This window comes from Ipomoea triloba, chromosome 13 (genome assembly GCF_003576645.1).
Source record: "Ipomoea triloba cultivar NCNSP0323 chromosome 13, ASM357664v1".
NCBI lineage: Eukaryota > Viridiplantae > Streptophyta > Magnoliopsida > Solanales > Convolvulaceae > Ipomoea > Ipomoea triloba.
The window spans coordinates 29,819,589-29,842,406 of record NC_044928.1 but is presented as its reverse complement, the minus strand read 5'-3'; the positions used below and the strand labels follow the sequence as shown (position 1 = coordinate 29,842,406).

Genomic DNA, 22,818 nt, shown 5'->3' with positions numbered 1-22,818 from the left:
AGAGAACAAGAACAACAACAATAATCTGCAATCATCAGTCATACAAAACCATGTAGTGAAACCTAGTTCCCATTTCTTGATCACCCATTTTATGTATCTGGTGTTTGTCCCTCTCTTGGGGGCTGTTTGTGCTCATTTTTGGAGTACTATAAAGCCCTATCTTGCCCCAGTTCTTGCATGCACATCATTCCTGGTTTTCCTGGCCAAGTTCTACTCCAAAAACCGGCCAAGACACGTGTACTTAGTGGATTTCGCGTGTTACAAGCCGAAACCGGAGCTGATGTGCTCTACAGAGAGATATGTTGAAAGATCAAGACAGGAAAAGGTTTTTACCGAGGAGAATCTGTGTTTTCAGAGGAAGGTTTTGGAGAGATCCGGGCTGGGACAGAAGACATATTTCCCAGAATCTATCCTGAGTGTTCCTGCGAAGTCTTGTCTGGAAGAGGCGAGGAGGGAGGCTGGGATGGTGATCTTCGGGTGCATTGATGAGGTGTTGGAGAAGACTGGGGTGAGAGCTGAGGAGATTGGGATTGTTGTGGTGAATTCCAGCTTGGTTGGGCCGACGCCATCTCTTTCCGCCATGATTGTTAACCATTACAAGCTTGTGGGCAGTGTTAAGAGCTATAATCTGGGTGGCATGGGTTGCAGTGCTGGGCTTGTGTCCATTGATCTTGCCAAACATCTTTTGCAGGTAATCTTTTTTTTTTTCCTTGATACTCAAAGGAGGGCACGGGGTAAAAACCTGTCTGTGATCTTAGTCGAGGTAAAATGATCTTAAGTTAGCTCATAGTTGACTGGCTTAAACCAGCTAGAAAAATTAATATGTCACTCTAGTTGAGAGTTTGAGAGTCAAACTTCTAACCTTCTTGTGGTTATCAAGTCAATCAAACTCATAACTCACCTAAATTAACTCTAAAAAAAAAAAAAAAAACTATGAATTACGTTGAATGAGTTTAAAATCAAGTGGAAGCATTAATTATTAGTACACATTATCCCTTTTTGACATACTATGATAGTTTTAACTTATACCAAGACTATTATTTATAAAAATAACATAGTATATGTTGGTTGGAATTAGAGTTAATTAACCTAGGAAGATGGGTTTGAGTGATAAAACCGCCAAATTTAAAAGAATTGTTGTTTTCATCATACCTAGTACGACATTATTGTAGCGTTTATTTCCAGACCTTAGCTTGCAATAAATGGCATGCACTTAATATATATCTTCTCCCATCAACCCACTTTAAGCTAGTAAAGGTGATGATCTAATGTTTATAGATGCTGATATTATATGATGGTGACTTTTCCATATAAATTTCAATGTTCTGCTTCTTATTTTTGAGACATTTTTACTTATAATCATCAATTCTTCTTCTTTTAATAATTTATGACTAGTTCATTAACTTTCAATTTCAAACTTTTAATCCTTTAGTAAGAATGAGCACGAAGAGAATTTGGGGTGAATCCGTGTTTAATATGCTATAAACAAAATTAAAAAATCTCATTTACTTCGACATCTTGATCCAATCTGTCAATAATAGATTTGACACATTAGATATGGATTGCTAACTCTGTTACAATGTACTATCTGCTGGGATTCTAAATTTTATGAATGTGTATGTATAAGTGCAGGTGTCACCAAATTGCTATGCACTGGTGGTGAGCACGGAGATCCAAACTCTCAACTGGTACTTAGGCAACGACCGCTCGATGCTGATGTCCAACTGCCTTTTCCGGCTGGGCGGCGCGGCGGTGCTCCTCTCCAACCACCCCTCCGACCGCCGCCGCTCCAAGTACCAATTAATGCGCACCGTTCGCACTCACACCGGCGCCCACGACAACAGCCACTCCTGCGTGTCTCTAAAGGAGGACGAAGAGGGTAGACTCGGCGTTGCCCTCACCAAAGACCTGATGGCCATGGCCGGCGAGGCCCTGAAGACGAACATCACCACTCTTGGCCCCTTAGTCCTCCCCATGTCCGAACAGTTGCTGTTCTTCCTCACCCTCGTCGCCAGAAAAGTGTTCAAGATGAAAAAGGTGAAAAAACTATTCTCTGCTATTCCTGTAAATTTTAAATTTTAGTTGAGATAGAGCACATGGTTCAGTTTGGTATCAGAACCATGTCAAAGATCATGGTTCAAATTTTCACATTAAAAAATCCACGTGTTGTTTGGAGCCCATCAAAAGTAATTGGCCCGCACACATAAGGGGGTGTGTTGAACATATAATATATAAACAAATGTGTTATCCAATTACAGGTGAAGCCCTACATCCCGGACTTCAAGCTGGCGTTCGAGCACTTCTGCATCCACGCCGGCGGGAAGGCGGTGCTGGATGCCATAGAAAAGAACTTAGAGCTCCGCGAATGGCACATGGAGCCTTCGAGGATGACGCTATACAGATTCGGAAACACTTCCAGCAGTTCATTATGGTATGAATTGGCTTACACAGAAGCCAAAGGGAGAATTAGAAAAGGTGATAGAACATGGCAGATTGCGTTCGGGTCGGGTTTCAAATGCAACAGTGCTGTTTGGCGTGCTTTGAAGAACATAAATCCAGCAATGGAGAAGAACCCTTGGATGGATGAAATCCATGAATTTCCAGTCCATAACTCCTCAAAGATATAAACAATAATTATATATGCTAGCTAAAGATCGAATATTAGTATATATTTCAAGAATCCTATTATAAGTTTGGATTTTATACGTGAAATCTGATGTGTAGCAAAAATGAGTGATGGTGAGTGTACGGGTGTGAAATGTCGTTCCGCTGAGGATTGGGGGTTATGGCACGCAATATGCAATCACAAACTAGGCACTAGCACAAGGAAATCAACAAGAAGCTAAGGAAATGATAACAAGGTAGAACAAACACATATAAACAATAGATAAGTGCAAAATAAAGAAATAGGACTCAAGCTAGGGGAATTACTATCTAGATGCTTTAACACTTAAGTTTGGGGGAAGAACATTTTACCTAGGTTCTAGAGGCTAGCACTAATAAATCCAAGTTTCCACAAGGATTAGAACAAAGGTTGCCCCATTCCCATGGTGTATCAACCTAAGTTCTTGAAGAACAAAAGCTATTTAAGCCCCAAATCTACCCCTATTTCCATAGAAGAGAAAATGGGTTTGAGATTGGGTTGGCTCAAGTCTCCCATCCAATTCCCATTGAGATGAAAGACTTTCCAAAGACAAACAACAATCATTGGCCACTAATCATTGAAAGATAGAAACAAACCCAATTCAAACTCAAGAACCCTAGGTTGGGGTTCTTCCCCTTTTTCACAATAATCACAACTTAAGCATCCAAATAGATAATACAACCCTAACTCAAGCCCATAAACTAACTACTCATGATTAAATAGCATAAAGAACACAAAAACACAAGTAATAAACATAAATCTTGCAAAAGAAAAGAGATAAAGGAAAGAAAACTTCTCTATTGAAATGGGAGGAAGAATCTTGAAATCCAAGCTTCAAATCCAAGATTACAAGCTCCAAAAGTGTTAAAATACATAGATCTAAGTCTAATCTAACCTAAAAATATGAAAGGGAGTGAATGGGAGTGTTTAGGGTTCAACCATGGGTCAAAACCGTGTTCAAAATGCTCAAAACGAGCTTAAATAGTGAGCAGAGCAGGTCCCAAACGGCCTAGGAAACGGCCGTGTCAGTGGCCGTTTGCCTCCTCTTCAAAAACTGCATTTTCACACTGTAAATCGGCATAAATCAAACGCCCATGTACACGGCCGTTTCCCAGGCCGTTTGCCAACACTCCAGAAATTGCATTTTCGAACTCTGTGCAGCTGCTTTGACTTCTAGGCTGTTTTTCACCATTTTCCGTTCAGAATTACGAAATTTGTATCTCTAGCAAAGTTGTAGCCCTTGAAATCTTCTTTCCAATGGTTTAAAGATCACTTAATTTTGACATTTCTAGGCTGAGATATGGTCCAATTACTAAGATGTCAACGTGCAGAAATTTCAACACATTGATCTTTTGCTTCTCTTTTGTTTTGGTTTGTCTAAATGACAAAGACCATTGAAAATACCAATCTTAGGCTCCCTTGGAAGTGTTGCACCCATCTACATAGCTTCATATTTGGCCTCCATTTGACTCCAATGCCCACCAAAATGCATGAAAATGCTCATCTTTGCTTCTAATGCTTTCCAACTCATACTCCTTGCAAAATAACACAAATAAGCACTAATTCTCATGAAATTTGGAATGATAAATAAACAAAATAACTTAGTGAAAGGGGGAAAATGTAGACAAATAAGCACTTATCAAAATCCTTATGTTATTTTAATATTATTATGTAAACTTTATTAATTATTATATATATGTGAATACATGTGATCAAGAGTAGTATTTGTCCAAAGGAGTCTAATCCAAATCCAAATTCTCAATGTTAGGTTAAGAGAGGCCAGACTTCTCAATTCTTATTCATTAGACCAATGTTTTGGGATAGTTCTATAATTTTTATTTTATATGAAAATGAAAGTCTCTAATTAATATAATTGTTTGTTGATAATTTATAGAGTAAACATATGTTTAAAGATTTCAAACATGTTATTCAAACAAATAATATTTTTGGGTGTAGTTTTGTGGAGTTGAATTTTTATTTTAAATTTGCATAAGACAATATGCGTCTAGTTTTCCTACTCGTGCCACTACCCAAGAGTATTTAAATGTGTATTGGACAACATAGTCGAGTTAACATTCTAAATCCCTTTTTGTGGGCATGGGTCGCCGAGTGATATTTTCGAGTGAATCAAAATAAATTTGAGAAGAACCCTTGATACTCGAAAGTGTGCACGGGGTATAAACCTGCCTTGTGATCCTACTCGACAAAAAACGTAATCACAATGAGGTAAATATTTTAAGCTAGCTCATAGCTGACCGGCTTAAACCAGTTAAGAAGGCTAAAATGTCACTCTAGTTGGACGTCACACTTGTAACCTTTTTTTGTGGTTACCATGGCAATTAAACCCATAGCTCACCTAAATTAACTATGAATTACATTGAATGAGTTAAAAATCAAGTGGAAGCGTTAATTATTAGGACAAATTATCCCATAGTTTTAACTTATACTATGACTTGATTATTTATAAAAGTAACATAGTATATGTTGGTTGGGAGAGTTAATTAACCTAAAAAGATTGGTTGAGGGATACAAACCCTCAAATTCAAAAGAAGTGTTGTTTTCATACCTAGTACGACATTGTAGCATTTATTTCCTGACCTTGCAATAAATGGCATGCACGTCTTCCATCAACCCACTTTAAGCTAGTAAAGGTGATGATCTAATGTTTATAGATGCTGATACTATATAATGGTAACTTGTCCATATAAATTTCAATGTTCTGCTCCTTGTTTTTGGGGAAAAATAAAAATCTTAGTTACTCACTTGTCCTATCTTACGTGTCGGCTCTGTTTGCCCAAACTTATTTAGGAGTTTATTATAGCTTATTTTAAGCTACTAATAAGTTATAAGCTTTGTTTGGTAATGTTCTCAAAATAAGCTAGTAGCTTAAAATAAAAACTTATTTTGAAAAGCTACTTCAGGTAACTTTTCAAAAATAAGCTAGTAGCTTTTTAACTTTTCTCAATTTTTATCCTTATTATTTTAAATAAATGACATTCTTTACTCCTCGCAATTAAAATCCTTTTGGCATTTTCTCTTTTGGTTGTAATTTCAATTTGACATTTGTGTTTAAACATTAATTTTTGTATGAACTAATTTTATGAATTATAAACATTTTCTTTTACTTTATATATCCAAATTTATGTTCTTACTTTATATTTTATTAAAATATATTGATTTCATTATTTTATATTTTAATATATAAACAAACCTATTTAAATTTAAAACTATTTAAATTGTATGAAAATGTCATTTTTAGTTTTTTTTTTTTACATTTATCAGCTTATCAAAATGCTAATTTTACCAAATATACTTTTAAGCATAACAGCTAGCTTGCTCATCAGATTTCAGTTCCGAGCTTATAGTTTTTCAATTTTCAGCTACTTTTTCAACTAGATTTGCCAAACATAGCCGTCGTATATAACATTATTATTTGAGATTATATTGTGCACGCCTTAGCCGAAAAAAAAAGATTTTAAATCACTATTTTACCGACTCATGGAATTCAACACAACAAGATGGCCTCGTACAATGGTACGATATGATATTTAGTATAGAAAACTAGTAAAGGTTTTAAATATGTTCTTGAATTTGCTATAGCAGGCCAGGCAACTACTTTGGCCGGATGGTTGTTAAACATTATATTGCAATTGGTCTTGGTGCAGCGAATGATTATTATTATTTTTTCTTTTTTGGGTGATAAGGAAAATTACAGTCACTATTTGGGTGACAAGGAAAATTACAGTCACTATTTGAGAGTATGTATCGAGTAAATTTCGTTCCTGTGTTGTAACCTCATACCACACGGGATAAATAAATCATAGTGAAAGAATATTTTAATCTAATAATTAAAAGTCCATTGATGAAAAAAATCTCAAACATTTATGTCTTTTATGAAAATAATATATGTTAGGATCAAACATTTACCAATATAGTGGAGTCAACTCACTTTGTATAATAATGATCAAAATGTCTTTGCATTTAACGACATTTTTACTATTTTGTTGAGGGAGGACCAAAAATGGTCATGCCACAATAATACTACGACCAAATGTGAATGTTCGAATAAAAAAGGACTAAAAGTGAACTGTCACCGATTAAAAATGGAATTAACTCCTTTAAGAAATGTTGGACAAAACATTTTTTGCATTTTTCCTCTTCTAGTACTCTCTATATGTGTTCCAAAACATTTTGCATTTTTCCTCTTCTAGTACTCTCTCTATGTGTTTCAAAACATTTTGCATTTTTCCTCTTCTATAGTACTCTCTCTACGTGTTCGAGATTGTCGACCAGTCTGCGTCTGATCGTCGAAAAAAAATGAAAAGAAAAGAGAAAAAAAGAGAAACTAAACTAACTGGAATCATTATTGTTAGAAATGATCTTTTCTTTCTTGCGAATTAATTCGGCCTGGGATAAAAAAAAAAAAAAAAAAAAAAAAAACTCAACCAAGGCAGAAAAGTCAATGGGAGAAATATCTTCTAAAAAAAAAATTTCTTGAAATAGCGATTCCAAGTCTCATGGAAAGTTAGGAATTGGATGGTAAATAGTAAATTAGGCCCAACTCACATAGAGCGACCCAAGAAAAATAACTGTACCAAAAAAAAAAATCTTAGAAACCTTAGAAATCTTATTTGCAGGTTGACTCAATTGAAAATAAGCACAAGAAGACGATTAAAGAATATTCCTTAGTATACTTTCTAGAAACTTCAAATTCACGAAATCTTAAGAAAGTTGAGGACTTGATGATGGATAATATACTAGGCTTGGGCTATATTGATTGGCCCAAGTAAATAATTGGATCAAGAAGGCCCAAGAAGGATACCCAGTACAATGCTACCGAAGATTTTGATAAGGATTGAATTTATTATTTGTAATCCAAGTAGGATTAAGGCTTATTATTTATATAATTTAACAAGGACTTCCAATATGAGACATTCCAGAATTCTTATTTTTCTATGCCCAAAATATCTATAAATAGACCCTTCATACATGGAGAATGGACTAATGAGTAATACAACAATATCCTTCCTATATTTTCGTGTCTCATGGTAGTGTTGGCAAGCTTTTGACTACCCAAACGTCATAAAACCAACACTAACAATAACAATAAAGGAAAGATGTTGCTCTCTTCGCAATTTTTAAATTGTTTATTTTGATTTTAATTCCAATATTTAACTTAAGAAAAAAAAAACTCTTTTCCTATCATTTTTCTATATGCACGTGGAAAATGCTTTGGGTATTAGTCTTATCACGTTCTCCGTGTGGATGGAATGGAAAAGAAGAAGATGAAAATGAACCATTGCACACACTAAAACAAATTAACATTAATTAGCACTTCAATATATATATATATATATATATATATATATATATATATATATATATCACTACACCATTGCTCAAATTTTTAAGTTTGTGTTAAAAATTAAACATTTATCACCACACCAAAAGTTATAACTAACAGGAAAATGCAACTTTATTTCCTTATATACCGCCACCACATGCATTTTGGAAAGGAAGGTACAACAATTTCCCTAGCCACTTATTGGATTTGAGTCATTTGACCCTTCACTAGCCTCCGTCCAACAATTCCCTAACCACTAATTATTAGACATGGCCCTTAGCTTTACCGGCCTCCACCCAACAACTTGCAATATTTATATAACTAACCCTTCCTTTTTCTCATTATTTTTTAATAATGTAACCCTGAATCATTAATCTACTAAATGGATGGATCAAATTAGTCATCACTTACTATTTGACACATGTTCCTAAAGTGTCTTTACTCCACCTAGCATATTTGGATAACAACTAAGAACTTGTCCATAAGTGAAAAAAAAAATAAAAAAAAAAGTCTATGGGCATGTTTGGTTATGGGCATGGTCAAAACACCAAAATAAGTGTTTGGTTAGTAGCGATTTGCTACTCCAAACCGCTGAAAACTAGTAACATTTGAACTTGGCGTTTTGGAGAAAATATATATATTTTCCAAAATGCCCTTACTTTTAATTATTAAAAAAAAAAAAAAGACTAAGAAGCCGAAAGGCTTCTAGCCTTTAAGGCTTGTGTGAAGCCTTTAATAAGGCTTCATAAATGAGAGCCTTATGGCTTCTCAAGAGTAGCATGTGATAATTAAATTTGGAACATGAGCATTGCTCCTCTTATAGAGGAGAACAAGTGCTCCTCTTCCAAAAGTTTTCGACGTGGGATCATTTTTATTCCGCATCATTTACGTCTTTTTCTTTGTTATATTTTTTTTGTTTTTTTTATCCCGCATCATTTACGTCTTTTTTTTTTGTTATATTTTTTTTGTTTTGTATTATTATTATTATTATTATTATTAGTGTTGTTGCTGTTGTTGCTGTTGTTGCTGTTGTTGTAATTATTGTTGTAATTGTTATTGTAAATTTTATTTTATTATTACATAATAATAATAATAATAATAGTAATAGTAATTATAATATGAAGGACCTTTTAAGTCATTTTACATATTAACTGTTGATCTAAACAACTAATTTTACCAAACATCTTTTTACAAACCGCTAATACAATCTGCTGGTCAAATCCGTTAATACAATCCGATAATCGCTAACACAATCTGGCAGTGCTAATCGCTACCTGCTGATAACCAAGCAAGTCCTATATATAGTGACACCTTTGGTTTGAGAGCTCACTCCTCTATCCACACTGAAAATTTCCAATCCCTCAGCTCCTTCATTTCATGAACCCATATCCCTTTTATTTTTAGCTAAACATTCCCCTCCTCCTACATCCAAGAACACATTATTTTTATACCTAGCTGACAATATAATGGACACAAAAAAGAACCATTTTTTCCATTTCTTGATTACCCATGCCTTGTATCTGCTCTTTATAATCCCTCTCTTAGGAGTTCTTTCTGCCCATTATTTCTTCACTCTCAAGCTCAACCTTGCCCCAGTTCTTGCATGCACATCATTCCTGGTTTTCTTGGGCAATTTCTACTCCAAAAACAGGCCAAGAAACGTGTACTTAGTGGATTTCGCGTGTTACAAGCCTAAACCAGAGCTGATGGGCTCCGCAGAGCAGTACATTGAAAGATCAAGACAGGCCAACCTTTTTACTGAGGAGAGTCTGAGTTTTCAGAAGAAAGTTTTGGAGAGATCCGGGCTGGGACAGAAGACATATATCCCAGAATCTATTATGGGCGTGAATGCGAAACCTAGTTTGGACGAGGTGAGGAAGGATGCGGAGGCCGCGATTTTCGGATGCATTGATGAGGTGTTGGAGAAAACTGGGGTGAAGGCTGAGGATATTGGGATAGTTGTGGTGAATTCCAGTGTGTTTGACCCGGCGCCATCGCTTTCCGCCATGATTGTTAGGCGTTACAAGCTTGTTAGCACTGTTAAGAGCTTTAATCTGGGTGGAATGGGTTGCAGTGCTGGCCTTATTTCCATTGATCTTGCCAAACATCTTCTACAGGTCTCTTTTCCCATCTCCTTCTCCGTTTATATCATTGTTTTTGCATTCTCGAGAGAGTAAACTGGTCGAGTTTCGATCAGATTCTATTCGAAAACGACAATCTCATGCTGTTTATATATATATATATATATATATATATATATATATATATATACACCGTTCTGAGTTCTGACTACTGACCTCATACTTAAAACATTAAACCCTTTAGTTCAAATCAACCAGGTCATTTTCATCTATATATGTCTCTACTTGCATTATATTGTTTAGTGTTTCTTTCATTGTCTTTACAATTTTTAATTTTTTTTAGCATTATGCTAACTATACCTGGTTGAGTTAACATTCTAATTCCCTTTTCATGAACATTGATACATTACATTTTTATTATAACAGTTTCTATTCTAAAGATTGATAGAATGAAGTAAATTGCTTCATGTGCCTAACTTTCAAATCCATGCAAATAGTCATTGATACTTAGAACACCATTGTATAGTAGCATTTATATCCTGACCTTGCTATAAATTAAATGGCATGCACGAATGCACGATGTCTCCCAATTCTTAAAATATCCACCAACCCACTTTAAGGAAAGCTGGTCCAATGTTTTTAGATACTTGCACTCTTAATTATTTTTTTCAGATTTTTATTTTATATTTTTAAATTAGAGAAACATACCAGTAAATATAATTTCTGTTATTTTTATCTAAATTTTCATTTAAATCTTTTTTCAATTAATAAATTCACCAAAAGTTTTTGTATATAAATTTTAAAGTTGTGCTACTTATATATTTAATAAGTGTAAGCTCAAATTTTAATAGGTAAAATAGTGGTTTTAGTCTTTTAATTATACTCAGATGTAGACTTAGTCCTTGAAGAATTATATATATATATATTCACTTTTTCTCTTTTAATATATGCAAGAATCCTCATTTTTGGCAGAAAATGTTATAAATATTTTCTTTGGTTGTATGTAAATTATTCATTTTGAAGCCTTATTGATGAGTTTATAATGGGTCTATAACTCTATGTGTGCTGACAATTCAAGATACCCTAAACTCTATTAATGATTTAATCAAAGAAATAAATGAACTTGTTACACATATATAGAAACCACCTTTACCTACCATTGTACTATCCATTTTGAAGAGAAGATAATTTTACTTTTAGTGATGATATGTTTACTAAAATATAGCACGTGATAACTTAAATCTCCAACTACTTTCCTATCACCACAAAGGCATTGACATTTCAATTGGTTCTTAGATTCAGTCTTGATAGTTACAATGATGTTGGACCTCCGAAGTGAGATATTTTCATAAATGTGTGTAATTGCAGGCGTCACCAAACTGCTACGCGCTGGTGGTGAGCACGGAGATCCAATCTCTCAACTGGTACTTAGGCAACGACCGTTCGATGCTGATGTCCAACTGCATATTCCGGCTCGGCGGCGCGGCGGTGCTGCTCTCCAATCGCGCCGCCGATCGCCGCCGCTCCAAGTATCAGCTGATGCGCACTGTCCGCACTCACACCGGCGCCCATAACAACAGCCACTCCTGCGTGTCGCTAAAGGAGGACGACGGTGGCCTAGTCGGCGTCGCCCTCTCCAAAGACCTAATGGAAATGGCCGGCGAGGCCTTGAAGACGAACATCACCACCCTCGGCCCCTTAGCCCTCCCCATTTCCGAACAACTGTTGTTCTTCCTCACCGTCGTCGCTAGAAAAGTGTTCAAGATGAAGAAGGTGATGTAACCTTTTCCCATTATTATTATTATGACGATTATATTATTATAATAACTAGTTTTTTTTTTAATGCGCCATGGGCAAATAATAAGTGCCCAATATTAATATTTTATATTAAAATTTTAATTTTATTTAGATTTTAGATATTCAAATGATTGTAAATAATAATAATGTAATATATTTTTATAAATTTTATACTTATATTTTAAAAAATAAGTAACATATAAATCCAATATATAGTGTGTATATATTATTATTATTGAAGAAAATAAGAAAATATATAGTGGATGCATGTGCATGGTAACAATAGTGGAAAAGATAACGAAAGTTATAACAGTAGGGGTTTGTTTGTCTAATATATTGTAAAGTACAACTTTTATAACATAATATTAAAAAAAAATTAACGAAAACTAGCATAAATGAAGGGTATAACCTTCATGCCACTGGACCACAAGGTCCTTGGCAATAATTAAGTCTTTAGTATGGTGCAAATATAGTTTGATTAAGCCTTAGGTATATTGAGGGTTTGGTCAAAATAAGCAATTTGGATAATTGGTTACCTTGATCGTACCCACGAAAAGGAAAATCCATAGCTATTGGAACCCCACTTTCTTGTCCGATAAGATTTGTGAAGATCAGATTGTAAATTACCATGACCCAGCACCTCATTAGATGGAAGGACCATTGTCGAGTGTCTACTGCATTAGGTGTAATGTAATTATCGAACTGCCCTTTAATTTTTCTGGGTTCGATCTGGCATCTTTGTTTACAATCTACCACCTAAGAACCAACTAAATTATGCATACTGCAGTAATTGGTTATTATAACCTACATTGATGAGATGTTGATATCAGGGTTCCTGAGTCCTCTTCCTGCTTGATCATGTCGTCTATGTGCTTACAGGTGAAGCCCTATATCCCGGACTTCAAGCTGGCGTTTGAGCACTTCTGCATCCATGCCGGCGGGAAGGCGGTGCTAGACGCCATAGAAAAGAACTTAGAGCTCAGCGAATGGCACATGGAGCCTTCGAGGATGACGCTATACAGATTTGGAAACACTTCCAGTAGTTCATTATGGTATGAATTAGCTTACACAGAAGCCAAAGGGAGAATGAGAAAAGGTGATAGAACATGGCAGATTGCATTCGGGTCAGGTTTCAAATGCAACAGTGTTGTTTGGCGTGCAATGAAGAACATAAATCCAGCAATGGAGAAGAACCCTTGGATGGATGAAATCCATGAATTTCCAGTTCATAACTCATTAAAGATATAAACAATAACTATACTAGCTAAAGATCGAATATTGGTATATATTTCAAGAATCTTATTATAAGTTTGGATTTTATACGCGAAATCCTTATGTTATTTTAATATTATGTAAACTTTATTAATTATTATATATATGTGATCAAGAATATTTGCCCAAAAGAGTGTAATCCAAATTCAAATTCTCAATGTTAATTGGTTAGGAGAGGTTTTGGGTCAGTGCTATAATTCTCGTTTTTATATGAGAATGGAAGTCTCTAATTAATATAATTGTTTAAAGTTTATTGAGTAAACATATGTATAAAGATTTCAAACATATTATTCAAACTTAAATAATATTTTGGGTGCAGTTTTGTGGAGTCACTTTCCTGACATATGGAATCACTTTCCTACCCCCACAACTACATTTATAAATATAAATTATAAATAACATATGCTGACAAGGACTTCAATATATATGATTTTTTAAGAGTATTACGGAAAGTTCTGTTCGCTAACACCTCCTACACACGTTTCTAATAGCAACAATCTCCTCAGCACATGCCAGCCTCAATTGCACATCATGTTAGACCTACTCCAATACTAATTGTTAAGGTCAAACGCGTACTACTACACCAAAAAGGATAACTACTAATAAAGGTACAATTTTATTTCTTTATACTTGCGTCGTAATAGTTAGTATCATGTTTTGATGACAAGATGGTGAATTTACACTACAAGAATGAAGACATTTAGTGACAAATCTTTTGTGACGCTTTGTAATTTAGTCACAAATAATATACTTTTTGTGACCAAAAAAATAATTCGACACTGTTGTGTGGGGTAATTGTGATTCATTTTTTTTGGTCACTGATAGTATGGTAATTGTGACAAGTAAGTATTTGTTACGAGTAAGTTGTCACTATTACTAGAATAATAGTGTCGTAACATACGTTGTCACTATTTGTTGTCACTAAATGTATGTGCATTTTGGCCGCATTATAATTATGGCGGGAACAACTGTAGTTGTGACAAAATATAATGTGGACACAAATGTTAATACTTTTTGTGACAAATAGTTGTTGGTCACTCTTGTTTATAATATTTGTGACAACTTATTTTGTCAATAAAAATACAATTGGTTAGTACCATTATAAATGAGAAACAATTGTGACAAAAAATTACTATTGTCACTAATATTGTCATTTTTTGTGATGAAATTGTTACAAATATCTGTGACGCTCTATAATTTCGTAATAAAAATTACTAAATTGTGACAATAATTGTGTTGATTTCAAGTTTTGTCACTAATTTATGATAATATTGTGACTTGTAATTAGTTGTTACTAAGAATTTCATTCTTAGAGGTGGATTGTTCTTCTATCAATATGGTGTCTTCATCTTTAAATTTAATTCAAAATTAATCAAATGCATCGGATTACTACCCTAACGGCAACAGCAAATTATTTGTACAATAAGAACCATCCCAGGTTTTTACAATATGGTTGTATCAAATATATAGTATAAAATAATTTATATATAATAAAAATATAGTTATGGACCAATAAATCGAATTAGTTAAAGTATAATTTAGTTTGGTTGATTAAGTAACAATTTCTCAAAATAAAAATCCAGTTAGTTTGATTCAAAATTAATCAAATTAATTGAATTATTACACCTAACCACATTAACCTATTATTTGTACATTAAGAGTCATCCTCTTAGTATAATTTTTGTACAAGATGGTTGTATCAAATATATAATATAAAAATATTATACATAATAAAATATTGATTAATTCGACCAATTAATTGAAAAAATTATATACATGTGTGTGTGTGTGTATTTCTTTATATATATAAAATTTAGAATTATACAAAAACCTTCGTAGCAAATACCACTCGCATAAACAAAAATTTACTCTACAAAATTTCATCTCCTACATTATCATCAAGGTAGTAGTAGTAGTAACAACAACACAACAACAACAGTAGTAGTAGTAATAATAATAATAATAATAATAATAATAATAATAATAATAATTAATTAATTAATTAATTGGAGGAAGAATAATAATAATTAATAATAATAAAATAATCATAACAATAACAATTAATAATAATAAAATTAATTAAAAAAAAAGTGATGTGGAATCAAATGATCCCACATCGAAAAACAAATAAAAAGAGGGCGTTGAGCTCCCTCATTAAAAGGGAGCTCAACGCCCCCTTAAACTGCCATCCGAATTGGATGGTTATGGAAATAGAAGCCTCAGGCTTCATTAATATTGAAGCCTGAGGCTTCTCTGGAAATAGTGAATTTTTTTTTTTTAAATTATAGTATTAAGGAATAAGGGTCAAATTGGCTACTGAACTACGCACAAAAATGCAATTAGGTCATCGAATTAAAAAAACAATGCAATTGGGTCCCTGAACTATACGAATTCATGCAATTTCATCCAAAATTACCATATTACCTGATGTGCCGGTTACTAATTTTAAAAATGATATTTTAAAATAATTTTAAACAAAATAATTAATTAAAATTTAAATTTAAATTTTTTAAAAAATAATTAAAAAAATAAAATCGCGTCTCCGGCCATTGAAGACCTTCGTCTCCAGCCATGGAGACGATTCGTCTCTTAGTCTCCTTGGCCGGAGACGAAGCCGACCTTCGTCTCCATGGCCGGAGCCGGAGACGAAGACGAAGCTCCGGCCATGGAGACCGGGCCGGCCGGACGAAGACGAAGCTCCATGACGAAGCTCCAGCCATGGAGACCGGGCCGGCTGGAGACGGTCGGTAGTTTTTTTTTTTTTTTAATTTCAATTTTAATTAATTATTTTATTTAAAATATTATTTTTAAAATAGGTAACCGGCACATCAGGTAAAACAGGTAATTTTGGATGAAATCGCATTAATTTGTGTAGTTCAGGGACTCAATTGCATTGTTTTTTAGTTCGATGGCCTAATTGCATTTGTATGTGTAGTTCAATGGCCTATTTGACCTTTATGATCGTTTTGGTATTTGCTCAAAACATTAAAGAGAAATGATGCTAAATATAACATTTGTTACTATGTTTGTTGTCACAAAAAAATAATTATTTGTAACATTTTTAGGTCATTAATAATATTTTTGTGTCAAAACAATTCTCACAGATAAATACAATTATTGTGACTAAAGTGTTGTCACAATAAAATAATTAATTGTAACAATTTTAGTTGTCACTAAATCAATTTTTTGTAATAACATATTAGGTCACAAATTGTACATTTATTGTGACCACTATTGGTATCACTCAAATACTACTTTTAGTGTATGTAAACATTGTCACAAAAGCCTTGAGTAATTGTGACAACTTTTCAAAACTCGTCACTATTGTAATAGTGACGGAGGATATAGTGACGACAGGTGATGACTTCAAAAATTGGTCACTAATTTCAATAGTGACCAAAATCGATAGTTTTGGTGACAACTTCTGTTGTCACTAAATGTGAAATTTCTTGTAGTGTTAGCTATCGAAATCGCCTCCCAACATATGTAATATCATACTTTTAATCGTATTTTTGACAATTATATTTAATTAAGAAGGCCATATGTATGACTAAGTTTGTCTTTATATCTACTATACTAATAAGAGCCAAAGAGAGTTAGGCCTAAAATGGATAGAAAAAATGGCGGTCAAATTATTTAATCAAATGGATGGTTCATATGAATGATTTAATCAAATAGATAGTTAAGATAATTCAGATTAATATTATTAATAGAGATTACCTAATTTAACCTTACTTTTATGATTATCCGTTAAGTTTTCCATTAAATATTCACTTTTCCGTTAATATTCCGTTAACTTTTAACTTACCATTAATTTCTATAAGAAAGGTCTTAGGTTCGAACCTCATCTCAATCAAAATTGACATAATTAAGTTTCTCACTCTATTTTACTCTTATTAAATTAAATAAATTAATAGCTACAACAAAAAATGATACATATGTATTTCTTTAATTTAGAATTATGTGTCTAAAATACCTTTATTTGAAAAAAATTATTCATTATCAAAAAATTAAATTAAATAAGAGAAATAATTTCATTAGTTATATTGTCTTTATTTTCTCTCATGCAAAGATTCTTTACATCCAAATTTATCAATTGATATTCATTACATTGTCCATTATCTTATTTTTACAATATCTTGTAATTAAATATCAAAGTTATAATACAAAATAATGTTATATATTTATTTACCAAGTATTTTATTAATACTATGGAAAAAAATTAAAATAATTTGAAGCTAATTATATTAACTGCTTGGGGATTGGTTGACAAAGGGAGTACTCAAATAACCCAACAAATTGAAGCGCAATCACTCTACTATTTTACTCTTATTGAATTAAATAAATTAGTAGTTACACAAAAAAATGATACATATGTATTTCTTTAATACCATGAAAAAAAATAAAAAAAAATAGTTTGAAACCAATCATATTAACTACTTGGGGGATTTGTTAACAATGAAAGTACTCAAATAACCCATTACCTAGCAAATTGAAGCGAAACTACCTTTTAATATCTTTGGAATACATAATATTTTAAATTTTCAAATTTTTATAATTTATTTAATCTTTTTTCATAAACTAAGGATTTCTTTATCCACGACAACTCATTCAACAATAATGGTTGAACCAAATGAACCCCAAGCAGAACACCTAAAGGAAAGTCCATAGCTCCTATATCATAATCTCATTGCATGACGTTGTCATCTATACTACCAACAATAACCGAATTGCAAATAACACACTACCAACAAAAAGAAAGAAAACAAATAGTAAAGATGAAGACAATGACAATGTTACTCAAAAGAGAATTAAGAACACTTAGAAAAATTCAAATTAAAAGTAGTATTTATTTAGACTATCATTTTTAGACCAAATATTTAGACTATCGATTTTACAAGGTTGCAAACATTTATTTTAGTAATAATTATAATGAATTTTCTATATTATCTTGGATTCATATACTTTGAGTTAGATTTTTAAATAAAAAAATTCAACATTCAATTACCCATGTATAAACTTCTCCTATATTTTTTTTTGAATACAACTTCTCCTATATAATCTTGCATTGATATACTTTTAAATATTTATTTAAATATAAACATTGGGCATTAATCCATTCGCGCAATGTGCGTATAAAACTAGTCTGCTTGATAAACATTAAAACTTAATTGAAGATAATTTTGTACTTCTGAGATATATTATTGTTTTATTCTTGAATGGATAATGATGCACTAATTACTTTATCGTGTGATATGTTAATACTTTAAGAAATGTTTGACAAAAGTAGAAGAGAAAAAGAATATAATGGGTCAATTTAAGATAATCTTTAGGTCAACACATTGAAGTCAAAAGTATGTGTTAGTGTGTTGCAATCAAAAGGGTATCCATCATGATGACTAGTATTGGTGTTGGCGCAGAACGTACACTAAATTTCATACAGGGGTGAAAGTTTGAACGGGCATTACTTCAAAACTAATATAAAATATTTTTAAATTAAAAAAATTATATTTATGCAAAAGTTTAAAATTATTATTTAATTAGTAATTATTTACAATTAACTCATACAAACTTTTAACTTCATATATTAAAATGTGTCCATTTACTTCAATTATTGATAATAATTATAAAAAAAAATAGAGAATATAAGATAGAGAAAACATATTATTCTTTCTTTACTTTTAGAATTTTTCTTTCTTCTCAATCTTTAAATTAAATTTTTTTTAATGGTTGGGTTCTAAACCGTACCTTTAATTTTTAGCTGAAAATTATTTTAATTTTAATTGTGAAATCGAGTTATTTTTCAATGTGTTTGATGCTTGTAAGTATTTTATCAGTTTCAACGATTTATTATTAATGAGTAATTTTTATTCCATATCAAATATGCGACTAGTCATTGATGTTTCTAGATTAATTATTATTTTTTAATTAGAACTATAAATAATTATTATTGTTTTGTTGGTTCTAGTATTGGGGCACTTTGCATGAACCTAGTGTTTGTAACTTTAATTTTGTTGGTTAGAGCATGGGTCTCTCTAGTCATTAAAGCTCTAAACAATAATTTTAAGAGATTTCTAGGGTTGTTTTTAATAAGGGAAGTAGCTATTGAGGCTTTATAGTTACATTTGGTGATTTCTTCAAAAAGAAAAAATAGTTACATTTGGTGATTAGAAGTTAAGAGAAGCAACTCAAATCTCAAAAAAAAAAAAAAAAACCTTGTGTGCACCAAATTTTCCTCTTATAGTACTCTCTCTACATGTTCCAAAACATTTTGCATACTAACTTTAGAAAGTCCAACAAACAACCAACTTCAGCATGCGCCAAAAAAGGGATACATACAACTATATACTTGCACTAGTACATTAACCGGGCCGGCCCTGGCCATGTCGGCAACGGCACAGGCCCCCAATAATATTTTTAATAAATATTTTAGATATAATTTATTATATTTTATACTTAATTTTTTTTAAAATTTATAGATTGGTCTTAATTGTAACAAGGATTTTCTGTAAGTGAAAAAAATCTATATATAGTGACACCATTTGTTTGAGAGCTCACTCCTCTATCCACACTGAAAATTTCCAATCCCTCAGCTCCTTCATTTCATGAACCCATATCCCTTTTATTTTTAGCTAAACATTATATTCCCCTCCTCCTACATCCAAGAACATATTATTGTTATATGGTCTTATACCTAGCTGACAATATAATGGACACAAAAAAGAACCAATTTTTCCATTTCTTGATTACCCATGCCTTGTATCTGCTCTTTATAATCCCTCTCTTAGGGTTAGGGGCTCTTTCTCCCCATTATTTCTTCACTCTCAAGCTCAACCTTGCCCCAGTTCTTGCATTCACATCATTCCTGGTTTTCCTGGGCAAGTTCTACTCCAAGAACAGGCCAAGAAACGTGTACTTAGTCGATTTCGCGTGTTACAAGCCGAAACCGGAGCTGATGTGCTCTACAGAGAGATATGTTGAAAGATCAAGACAGGAAAGGGTTTTTACCGAGGAGAATCTGTGTTTTCAGAGGAAGGTTTTGGAGAGATCCGGGCTGGGACAGAAGACATATTTCCCAGAATCTATCGTGGGTGTTCCTGCGAAACTTTGTCTGGAAGAGGCGAGGAGGGAGGCTAGAATGGTGATCTTTGGGTGCATTGATGAGGTGTTGGAGAAGACTGGGGTGAGAGCTGAGGAGATTGGGATAGTTGTGGTGAATTCCAGTGTGTTTGACCCGGCTCCATCGCTTTCCGCCATGATTGTTAGGCGTTACAAGCTTGTGAGCAGTGTTAAGAGCTTCAACCTGGGTGGCATGGGTTGCAGTGCTGGCCTTATTTCCATTGATCTTGCCAAACATCTTCTACAGGTCTCTTTTCCTATCTCCTTCTCTGTTTATATCATTGTTAGTTTTTGCATTCTCGAGTGAGTAAACTCTGAAGTGAGAGATGGGCTAGGGTCACTCAATTGGGTTATAATATACTTGGACCAAATCACTAAAAAATTGAATTCATAGACTTATAAACTCATATTTCCTCTCTTATTTTATGTGGGATTCATAACAAAAAAAAATGTGTATAATTGTAGGCGTTACCAAACTGCTACGCACTGGTGGTGAGCACGGAGATCCAAACTCTCAACTGGTACTTAGGCAACGACCGGTCGATGCTGATGTCCAACTGCCTTTTCCGGCTAGGCGGCGCGGCGGTGCTGCTCTCCAACCGCGCCGCCGACCGCCGCCGCTCGAAGTACCAGCTGATGCGCACCGTCCGCACTCACACCGGCGCCCACGACAACAGCTACTCCTGCGTGTCGCTAAAGGAGGACGCCGATGGCCGAGTCGGCATTGCCCTCTCCAAAGACCTGATGGCGATGGCCAACGACGCCCTGAAGACGAACATCACCACCCTCGGCCCCTTAGTCCTCCCCATTTCCGAACAGCTGCTGTTCTTCCTCACCCTCGTCGCCAGAAAAGTGTTCAACATGAAGAAGGTGAAACACTATTCTCTATTCTCTATTAATTCTATACTAATCCCAATGTATTCCTGGAACATATAATATATAAACATAAATTTGCAATCCAACTATAAGCTCAGACATTTAGTTGAGATGGAACACAGTTTCAATTTGGTATCAGAGTCATGTCAAAAGTCATGGGGGTTCGAACATGTACAATCCAACTATAATGTGTCTATGTACTTATAGGTGAAGCCCTACATTCCAAACTTCAAGCTGGCGTTCGAGCACTTTTGCATCCACGCCGGCGGGAAGGCGGTGCTAGATGCCATAGAAAAGAACTTAGAGCTCAGTGAATGGCACATGGAGCCTTCGAGGATGACACTATACAGATTTGGTAACACTTCCAGCAGTTCATTATGGTATGAATTGGCTTACACAGAAGCCAAAGGGAGAATTAGAAAAGGTGATAGAACATGGCAAATTGCATTCGGGTCGGGTTTCAAATGCAACAGTGCTGTTTGGCGTGCATTGAGGAATATAAATCCAGCAATGGAGAAGAATCCATGGATGGATGAGATCCATGAATTTCCAGTCGATAATTCCTCAAAGATATAAACAATAATTATACTAGCTAAAGATCGAATATTAGTATATATTTCAAGAATCTTATTATAATAAAGTTTGGATTTTATACTTGAAATCCTTATGTTATTTTAATATTATGTAAACTTTATTAATTATTATATATATGTGACCAAGAATATTTGCCCAAAGGAGTCTAATCCAAATTTAAATTTTCAATGTTGGTTAGGAGAGGTGAGACTACTAAATTCTCATTCATTATGTTATGGGCCAGTGCTATAATTTTTTATTTTATATAAGAATGGAAGTCTCTAATTAATATAATTGTTGGAAATTTATAGAGTAAATATATGTATAAAGATTTCAAGCATGTATGTTATTCAAACTTAAATTTTGGGGGCAGTTTTGTGGAGTTGAATTTTTATTTTAAATTTACTAATTTAGTATTTGAATTTATAAAGTTGGTTTAATTTGCATCCAACAATGTGCGTCTAGTTTGCCTACTCGTGCCATTACCCAAGAATATGTAGATGTGTATTGGACAAGTCACATATGAGAGGTAAACCACACTATGAAGAACTCCTGTGACGAATTTAACCAAGGTGTTAACAAGAATCATGCTCCATTCATTTTGTCTTTTTCTTTCAAAACTTGACCAAGAGGCAGTTTATTAGGTTAAGATTAAATGAGAGGTTAAAAGTTTAATAATTACTATTAATAATCCTTTTAAATTCTAATACAAATCACATTTAAATTGAAAAAATATTTAAATAAACTTGGGGTGAGGTAAGGGTAGAGCAATCATTATTGTGTGGACGACGGTCTAAAAATACATAAAGCACATTATTCTAACTCATAAAATATATTAATCTTATCCAGAAGGTTCACTATTCTAGCACATAAGAACGCGGAACACAAATTTTTTTATTTAACGTCAACCTTTGTAATCCGAGTACCTACGGGCTAATCGAGTCGAGCCTTTTCTGGTTGGGTCTAAGAATATACAATCTTACCTGCCTCAAAATCGGACCAAACGGGCAAAACCTGTCGAGTTGGATCTGTTTTGATGACTCTAATGTGGGTACTCATTTTCACTTTTCAATTTTAATTCAGCGGCCCAGCCTGCCAGATAAGCCTAACAA

General features: G+C 33.5%; 3 protein-coding genes across 3 annotated transcripts in view; all 3 read left to right on the top strand.

Moving 5' to 3' along the window:
* LOC116001503 (3-ketoacyl-CoA synthase 20-like) overlaps positions 1-2,712 on the top strand; it is a 2,815-nt gene extending 103 nt beyond the window's left edge. The window contains exons 1-3 of the mRNA XM_031241374.1: positions 1-691; positions 1,633-2,037; positions 2,259-2,712. The exon at positions 1-691 is cut by the window's left edge and continues 103 nt beyond it. Of these exons, the coding sequence (XP_031097234.1) occupies positions 1-691; positions 1,633-2,037; positions 2,259-2,627 (1,465 nt within the window). The 3' untranslated portion in view covers positions 2,628-2,712. The remainder of the gene's footprint in view (positions 692-1,632; positions 2,038-2,258) is intronic.
* Positions 2,713-9,435: 6,723 nt separating this feature from the next.
* LOC116002669 (3-ketoacyl-CoA synthase 20-like) lies at positions 9,436-13,191 on the top strand. The gene is made up of 3 exons (XM_031242828.1): positions 9,436-10,105; positions 11,438-11,842; positions 12,746-13,191. The coding sequence occupies exons 1-3, from the start codon at positions 9,455-9,457 to the stop codon at positions 13,112-13,114; spliced, it is 1,425 nt and encodes a 474-aa protein (XP_031098688.1). The 5' UTR covers positions 9,436-9,454; the 3' UTR covers positions 13,115-13,191.
* Positions 13,192-19,732: 6,541 nt separating this feature from the next.
* LOC116001650 (3-ketoacyl-CoA synthase 2-like) lies at positions 19,733-21,724 on the top strand. The gene is made up of 3 exons (XM_031241550.1): positions 19,733-20,504; positions 20,723-21,127; positions 21,341-21,724. The coding sequence occupies exons 1-3, from the start codon at positions 19,821-19,823 to the stop codon at positions 21,707-21,709; spliced, it is 1,458 nt and encodes a 485-aa protein (XP_031097410.1). The 5' UTR covers positions 19,733-19,820; the 3' UTR covers positions 21,710-21,724.
* Positions 21,725-22,818: the final 1,094 nt, after the last annotated feature.